At 36.9% G+C, this 9,741-nt stretch overlaps 1 protein-coding gene across 1 annotated transcript in view; it reads right to left on the reverse strand.

Annotated features, from left to right (window-relative positions):
- The window catches only part of ADAM22 (ADAM metallopeptidase domain 22), a 254,809-nt gene that overhangs the window by 123,766 nt on the left and 121,302 nt on the right, over window positions 1-9,741 (reverse strand). Inside the window, 2 exon segments of the mRNA XM_044678916.1 lie at window positions 227-278; window positions 4,451-4,565. Of these exon segments, the coding sequence (XP_044534851.1) occupies window positions 227-278; window positions 4,451-4,565 (167 nt within the window).

Here is a 9,741-nt window from a genome sequence, read left to right on the forward strand (position 1 = left end):
GGAAGAAAGGAAGAAAGGAAGAAAGGAAGAAAGAAAGAAAGGAAGGAAGGAAGGAAGGAAGGAAGGAAGGAAGGAAAGAAGGAAGAAAGAAAAGAAAGGGAAGAAAGAAAGAAAGAAAAAAGAAGGAAGGAAGGAATGGAGGGAAGGATGGATGGAGGGAAGCAGGAAGAATACAAAGTGGCTGAGGGTGGGAGAAAGAGCCCCTATATGCATTCCTCAGCAGCACCAGCTGCACTTGTCTTTTATCTCAGCAGCAGCTTCAGTGATAGACTGATAACCTAAGGAGAGATGAAAAGGATGCTGAGCTTCACTGCAGCGATGGGATGGGGAAGGCAAAGCTGCATCCCTGCATATACAGACAGGATGTCTAGGCCAACACAACAAAGGGCACTGCATGGCAGAGTTTGGGATCTCCCTCCAGAACTGAGTCTTCTTGCTTCAGCAGGGCAAGCTGAGATTCAGAATAATGCAGTTTTGAGAATCGATAAGGAAACTTGAATTCTAGGGTAAGCAAAAACAGATTAACCCTTTTGTTCATTTTTTTCCTCTTGAGGTAAAAACTACATCTCTGCTGCAGTATGGCAGGATAATAGCCATTTTTATGTTTTCCCTTGTCAAAGAAGAAACAGCTGGAGCATTCTGCACTGTTTCATTATTTGCCATGATATTGTAAGAATAGTCTGTCTATAGAAAAAGCTATGCTAAGTAATAGTGCTGTCATTTAGAAAGAACATTGTATTAACAGCCCAACCACTAAAATATAACCTATGTTTTAAATAAGATAAAATTCTGTAACCAGTGGCAAATTCAAAACACTGGTTTTTTGAGGAGGCTCATCCACAGAATTACAGTACCATATTATTAATGTATCATCTTTCTGCTGTAGAAAACATCTTAAAAGACCCTACATATATTATTTCATTACCCAGGGAAGTTAGTCAGGTAGCAAATACTGCTTCCTCCATTTTGCAGATCAAGAAACTTACACATGAGAGTGTGATTGAGGGGGAGAAAAGTAAGGGGAAGTTATTACTGATTTATGGTGAACTGGGCTCAACCAGGCAGCTACAAGTTCATGCTTCATAATTTTGAAAGAGTTCAAAAGAATTGCACAATAAACTCAAGGCAAAGCTATGTCAATTTTTCTTAGAAGTGGACATTTTAAGTGTTCTTTTTTCTTTTTGATGAATTTTTACATCTTTTATATCCATTGTTTTGTTCCGTTAAGGGTGTCTTCTCTATAAGACAAAGGAGCTTAGCACAGAGGTAAAGATTTCTCTTTTTTAAATGGGTAGAAATGATCTTTTGACCATATCTCATTAAAAAAAATGGAAAGGTACTCTTATCTGGTTGATGACTGTCCCCTGACCTTCCCCACCTCTTCTGGAGTCATCCCAGAGCCTCTTCCATTTTAACCCTTGAGCTTATTATCCTCTTTATCACGGACCATCTGACTTGCCATTACTTCCCAAGGTCCTCAGGACCTTGTCACCTGCCCTGCTGCCTTTCTTGCAAAAATCCAAGTACCACATAGCCTTTTCATCTTCTAAGAACTGAGCCCTCTTTTATGTTATCTTCTTCATTAGAGTGTAAACTTCTTTAAAGCCCGGATTCTCGATTTTCTATTTGTATCCTAGCATTAGAACATAATAAGCAAGTAATAAAATACTTTTCCATTTCATTCCATAGGAAAAGAACAATTATAGTACTTATTATACTAGGATTTCATATATCTACTTATGTATGTAATTTCTATATATATTATAGGATTTTTGTAGCAATTTAACATTTGCAAAGCATTTTACAAACATGATCTCATTTGGTCCTTATAAAAAGTCTGTAAAACAGGTGATATTATTTATTTATTTTAATTATTTTTTTTCAAAAACTTCATTTTTTAAAGTATTTTCCCATGGTTCTCTCCCTCCCCTCTTCCCTTCCCTATTCCAGAGCTGACAATCAATTCCACTGGGTTATACATGTATTATCACTCAATACCTATGTCCATATTATTCATTTTAATAATAGAGTAATCTTTTAAAACCAAGACTCCAAGTAGATAGGTGCTATTATCACCCATATATTACAGATGAGGAAAATGAGGTAGACAAGATCAACTAACTTGCCCAGGATCACACAGCCAGTGTCTGAGGCAGGACCTGGACTCTTAAATGAACCTATCACTTAGGACAACTAATGATGATGATGAAATCTATGGCCACCAATCTATAATTAGAGAAATTTATAATTGAGATTCAAGTCTAAAAAAATTTTTTAAATGAAGAGTACAACTTGGAAAGCAGGATACTCATTAGAAAAATACAACCTTCTTCCTTGTTTTTAAAATATCTTTTCCATCACACTCATTCACTCAACTGTTCCCCAGAGATGCCAGGGGCTATTTATGTTTGCCTCTTTCAATACAAGCATTCAGGGCCTTGTACTCCCTCCACAGACATAGATCACAGTTCCTCAACCACTTGGTGGATAATATTTTAGACCCTGTGGCCAAAAAACATCACCATTCCCCAGCCAACTTGGAGATCAATCTCTGCTAATTTAGCCTAGCTTGTCCTTAAATAGCAGACATCAAGTCTATCATGGGTTCACTGAAGTCATTGCTGTTGCCTTAGCAGTTCACTCATCTGTCGAAAAATCCTTAAAAAATGGAAGCTGTAATATCACTCTCACGAGACTATAGATTTACCTAAAAGGATCCTACAGTCACAAAAACAAATGAAAAAATAACCTCTCCCCCAAAATGTAAGCCCTTTCTGAAAATGCTTACTCCTTTCTCTGCTTCCCTCTCTCTACCTCCCATAGTACATACACGCCTCCATTTTCCATGGCCTTTCATCAGGACCCAGTTCTGACTTACAGAGCTTTTAACAATTCAACATTTATTGAATAAATACCCTGGGAAGAAGCATTATAGCAGCCTGTATAGATTCCTCCTTGAAATTATTATTACACTTCTATTCATTTCCCAATCATTGCCCATATTGCCTGTGTTGCAGTCAACCTATTCAATTCCCTTCCTTTGCATCCCCAATTCTGTCCCTGGGACTCTGGGCTCTGATAAACGATGTAGAGAAGGTGTGGGTTGATCTGCATTGCAAGAGAGATTTTCCTCATCTGGGAGTTCCCTGTATTAATAAAATCACAAGTCTAATCTGCCTCCCTGCCTTTATTGCTCTATTGCAAGGAGCCCTGTTCAACACTATTTTGCCTTCTCTTCCATGATTCTGTAGGAAAATTTCTACCTGACAATATATGAGCATCATTAAGACTTTGAACCATTTATCCTTGAGGGCATATAATTCAGGCAAAGAAAAGGTTAGTATTCAGTTAAAAGCCAGGCAAGAGGTCAGCGTGCTCTAAAGGGTTTATTGTATTCATATCTATCCTGAAGGTTTAGAATTATTGATCACAGGAATTCTGAATACATCCATATATTCAGTCGGTTAGAAATGGTTTAAGGAGAGATACACTGGAATGATGACTAGGGAAAAAGTCACACAATATTCCTCACCTAAAGCACCTGTTTTCTTTGGAGGCACCCAGGAATTCCCCTTTTTCCCTTTCAGTGCATATTTTTGAATTGTTTAATGTTTGTTTTTAAAGATGGGGTCTCTAGCTCTATCTCATCCAGATGATGGCACTGGAGTCACGAACCCTATCCCACTCTAATTGCCACAGAATTCATTCTCGGCATGGGCCAGATTGCCCTTTCTTAAACAACCCAGTTCCCCGCCACTCCTCCTCTTCCAAGAGTTCAACATATTAAAGTCAAACTTAGTAAAGACTCAATCTATTTAATTCACTCAAGAGATCCACTAGCTTCAATTGCTGGGATTACTTAACCTGTGCTTCCTTAACTAAGATCTTCTTATGTACTTAAAAAGATACCTAGAAGTTGATAGTCACATCCTTCAGTTTTAATCCTGCAGTTCAATACTCATTCCAGAAAATAATCAAAGACTTTGATTTCCTTTTCCCAATGTATTTCCTCAAACCATTAATTAAAAAAAGAATAATAGCTCATCTTTATATAGCACCTATTGTGTGCCAGACATTATGCTAAGCATTTTATAATTATTCTCTCATTTGATCTTCTCAACAATTTAATGTCATAGCCACGGTTTTCTCATCTGTAAAATGAGAGTGATAATACTAGCATTATTGACCTCATAGGGTTCCTGTGTGGAAAGAGAGGGGGCTGTATCTATGAATTCCCTGATATAGGGAGCCATTTATGGAATAGCAAACTTCCACCTTCTCTCCTAACTTTCACCCTTTCTCTCCAATCACATAGCCATTTCTCTAGTTCAGACTCCCACATTCTCAAAGCCTTCCAACCCATCATGGCCATTGGAACCAATTGTTCTCATCTGCTCATTCCACTGGGGGGAGTTTTCACCTGTTTGGGGTAGACACCCTCCCAACTCACCAGCAGGTTTGAGGGCCTTAACTCTCAAACTACAGAGACTGGGCTTTGGCCACTGCACCTGCTGCCGCTTCTTGGCATCATAGGGGAGAGTTGGGTGAAAGGAGGATGAGCAGCTCTAAGAGGACTCAGCAAGCCCTCCGCCTAAAAGCGCTGGTCCTCCCTGGCAGCTAAGTGGCACCAATAATGCACACAACACTGGCTCTCCCCCTAGAGGCGCTGGTCCTCCCTGGCAGCTAGGTGGTGCCATAGTGCACACAACACTGGTTCTCCCACCAGAACAACTAATTCTCCTTGGCAGCTAGGTGGCGCCATAGTGCCCACGGCACTGACTCTCCCACCAGAACTACTAGTTCTCCTTGGCAGCTAGGTGGCGCCATAGTGCACACAACACTGGCTCTCCCACCAGAGGCTCTGGTCCTCTGTGGCAGATAGGGAGAATGAGAATGAGTGCTTATTATTATTAGTTCTATTGTATATCAGTTACAGAATATCACATATAACTATATTGTATCATAACTAATAACAAATTATTAACTGTAACTAGATTTAATTTATAAATCATAATATATAGTTAAATAACTATAATATAAATAGAAAGGAAATTTAACAATCATCTCTTTTAAGGGTAAGAATGAAAGGCTATAAATAAATAAATAATTTAAACAAATAATTAAGAGAATTTAAAACTGCAAATCAACACAATAAATCCAAATTGCAATATATTCTACCCTGGTGAAATAAACCTCAGTCAATTGTCATCTATTAAATGGGAGATGTCAGTGAATAAGAATACTTTGTTTCATTCAGCTTTAAGGAAAGGGATGAGGAAGAAGATAATCATGTTATCAATGGCAAAGTTATTCTTGGTGCACCCCAGAGGTAGAGGTTAGGGACCAGTGAATGGGTAGTTTCCATTTCTTCTATTTCTAGCTTCTACAACCATAGTACTTTCCATGGAAGATAGGTGTTTAGGACTGACACCAAGGCACTGAAGGATGCCCCATCATCAAGGAAGCATACAATTATACTCACTCTTTGGTATTTACCAAAGCAGGAATGTGAGCTAAGACATTTTGGAAAGTAGCATGGTTAGAATCACAACTCCAAATACTATCTGTATGACTTTGGGAAATTCCTAAAATCTCTCTAATGTTCAGTTTCCTCACATGGAAATCGAGGGTCATAATTCTTGTATTACTTATCTCACAACATGTTCATTAAAAGCTAATAAGGTAATGAATGTGCAATAATTTTCAACCTTAAAGAGTTATAGAAATTTTAGGTTTTAATATATATATATCAGGGACAGCTAAGTGATTCAGTGGATTGAGAGCCAGACCTAAAGAAAGGAGGTCCTGGGTTTACATCTGACTTCAGATACATCCTAGTTGAGTGACCCTGGGCAAGTCACTTAGTCCCATTGCCTAGTCCCTTCCATTTTTCTGCTTTGGAACCAATACAGAGTATTGACTCTAAGATGGAAAGTAAGGGTTTACATCTATCTATCTATTTATATCTACATATGCTTGTATACATATACATATATACATATATAATTGCGGAATTTTTTGAAAATAAAAATCATGGTTCAAATAAAAAGATTAGCCAAAATTACTCTAAATTAACCTGGACATTAAATTAACTAGGAAACTCTTATCTCCAAACATTCTGGTTAATTAATTTTCACTATATTATCTTTATTTTTGTCCTGTCCTCATAGGATCATAGATCTAGGAGTAAAAGTTATCTTTTAAAAAATTTTTATTGGGGCAACTGGGGGCTCAATAAATTGAGAGCCAAGCCTAGAGAAGAGAGGTCCTGGGTTCAAATCTGACCTCATATATTTCCTAGCTAGGTGACCGTGAGCAAGTGACAACTCCAGTTGTCTGGCCCTTACTGCTCTTCTGCATAGGAACCAATACTACACCAAATCTGAGAAAAGAAAGGTTTTTTTAAAAAATATATTTATTTACATATAAATAATATTTATGATATTGTTTCTGTTATTATCTTGCTATTTATTCCTCTCCTCTCCTCACTAGAAAAGGTATTGTTTGACAAAAAAATTATACATATATATATATATGTCTTGCATATTTATCAGTTTAGGGATGAATGAAAACAGCATCTATTAATGATTATTATATGCTATTCATTGAGATTTGGAAAAAAAAAAAACGAACAGTCCCTGAGTAAGACAGAAGCTGTCCTCAAGAAATTTACATTCTAATAGAGATAACCTATTCCATTTCACTCATTTTACAATTACAGAATAGGCCAAGAAGGGTTAAATGACTTGCTCAAGATAAAACATTTCATAAGTGGCAGAACTGAGATTTGAACTCAGGTCTTCTGATTTCAAATACCCAACACATATTGCATCACATTTCCTGCCAGAGTAAATACATACAATGGCTCCCAATAAGTCCATTTTTATCCTTAAATATTTCTTCTTTTTTAAATAAAGATTTTCCCCTAATTACATGTAAAACAATTTTCAGCATTCACTTTTTTTTTTTAAATTTTGAGTTCCAAATTCTTTCTCTCTCTTCCCCACTCTCTGAGATGGTGAACAATCTGATATAGATTTTTACGTATACAATCATATAAAACATTTTTCTGTATTAGTCACTTTGTGGAAGAGAGCTTGATTAAAAAAAAATAAGAAAGTAAAATATAGCAGGTCTTGGTCTGCATTCAGACTTCCTTTTTTTATTTGAAAGATTTCAATAGAGGAAGTATCTATTATACAATGCCAGGATCAGCTAATATACACACAAACCTTGATGTTATGAATAGCTCAAAAGCACACATTTCATTTCCCATTTAAAGCTGTTTATTCACAGTCTGACAGCTACATTCTGACAGTTTCCCACCGTTTATACCCTTCTTTCATATGAAATTATATCTACCCTCCCTTTTACATTTGTGCCATTTTAAATCACAAACTTTGCTCCTAGAAATTTACTCACAAATGAAGCTTAATCAATTCCTAAATTTAATCACTAAAAAGTCTAGTTGGAGACCCTACTTAAAATGAATATCAGGCTTCTATTAAGCAATCAACCTCTTCAAAATCAATACAATCATTTCATTCATGCTAAACATCACCAAAATTATATAAATACTTCTTATAAAAAGTCAAAGTAATGAGGAAAGATTAATAATACTCAGCTGGATTTCATTTATCTTTAGAAAAATAACTAGCCCTTGGAATAAAACTGAATATAATGCACACATACACACACACACACACACACACACACACACACACACACACACACACACACACATACCTTAAGCAGAAAGCTGATATATAAAAGGTTACTTTTTGAAAAAAGCATTTAGAAAAGGAAAATTATGTAATAATGAAACATGGAGCTATGCACAAAATCTTATTTGAAAATAACAAAAAACAAAAAAAATAACCTGAAAGTATATGAATCACCAGGAGAAAAAGGACAAGCTGGATGCTGAGGGAAATCATGTTGGAAAAAAAAAGAGTTCCTAAATGGGTACAGTCATGGCAGGGGATAAAATTTATATTAAAGGAACAAGAGAGAAGGTCCGGCAAGGAAGTAAATGGCATCTGAAATTCAAACTGGTAGGGCAAGGCTCAACAGTTGCACTGTGTTCCTGGAGAAAACCCAGAGGAAATTTTTGAATTAGATTTTTTAATGGATTGGAAAGAAGTGAAGGTGATGGATGGGATCAATGCACATTTCCTAAGGGGACTCAGAAGGGGGAAGTATTCTGACATTAGCATTTTGACCTACCATTTCTCTGGGCTTTGGAAGACTGAGAATTCAGGGAAAAAAACCATGCAGGCTAGGAAATGATTAAGCCTTCATAAAAAAGAATTCTGGTAAAGACAATTTCCTAAAGATAATGCTGTAATGACTTGTGTTCCCTACAACTGGGGTAATAGTTTATGGGTGATGACCCACCAGGTTTCGTGCTTTGGGGAAAATATTCTTCTTCTAACTAATGGAGAAAAGTAATGAAGCCAAAAGTGCAGAACAGAGAGAGCAAGGGGTTTTTACACAAAGCAAAACTGGAGTCTTTGTTGGTGAGACATTACTACATAGTCAAAAAGAGGCAAATATGAGAAAAAGAATTCTTAAAGAAGAAAAGAAAAGAAAAGAAAAAGATATAGATTTGAATTTTCTACTTTATTTTTCCATCTGTAGCTAAAACTATCTACCCCATTTTCCTATTTCACACTAAGATGAGCAAATCGTGAGGAGTTTTTCCTTTCATTTATTTATTTATTTATTTTGATTTTTAAAATATTTTTCCATGTTTATGATTCATTTTCTTTCCCTCATGAGGGTTTTTTGGAGGGGCCAGGTTGAGCAATCATTTCTTGCAATTTTCAACAGGTAAGATGGGTTATAAATTCAGAGATTTCATGCTGTAAGGCATGACTGAGACCAATAAGTCCAATGTCTACATTTCACAGAAAGGAAAATAAGACCTAGGGTGGTGAGAGACCCAGTTCCCACTGTACAAAACCTATATATATATATATGTAAAAAGCAGAACTATGCTCTCTCGAAGTTCTCATTCACAGGCTTTGCCTCCACACATGTTAGAAAACTGATATTTGCCCTTTATACAACTCCCCACAAAAGGCAGTGAAGCAGGGGCAGCTGGGTAGCTCAGTGGATTGAGAGCCAGGCCTAGAGATGGAAGGTCCTAGGTTCAAATCCGACCACAGACATTTCCCAGCTGTGTGACTCTGGGCAAGTCACTTAACCCCCATTGCCTAGCTCTTACCACTCCTCTGCCTTGGAGCCAATACACAGAATTGACTCTAAGACGGAAGGTAGGGGTTTAAAAAAAAAAAAAAGGCAGTGAAGCCATACCTGCCAGACTGACATGTTTGATTAACATCCTGCTGGCCATATGAGCCAGGTGACAGCATTTAATTATTTAGGTTTCTGAATGTGATTGCATCTCGAAATTAATGCCTCCTTTTTACTACTAAGACACAGAATCAACAATCAACAGCATTTACTATGTAAGCATTTACAAGGTGCCAAGGACTAGGCTAGGCCCTGAAATATAAGGCGAAAACACCAAGAGAAATGGACATATTTTAAAGGAAAAAGTAACTTCTGTGTCTGTATGTGCTTTGTCTATGTCCCATATTTCTATCCATCTATCCATCCATCCATCCAACTCTATGTATCTATGTCTGTCTGTCTACCTATCCATCCATCCATGCATGCATCCATTTATCCTGATTCATTCTCTCTCTCTCTCTCTCTCTCTCTCTCTCTCTCTCT

Source organism: Gracilinanus agilis, chromosome 5, assembly GCF_016433145.1.
Source record: "Gracilinanus agilis isolate LMUSP501 chromosome 5, AgileGrace, whole genome shotgun sequence".
Taxonomy (NCBI): Eukaryota; Metazoa; Chordata; class Mammalia; order Didelphimorphia; family Didelphidae; genus Gracilinanus; species Gracilinanus agilis.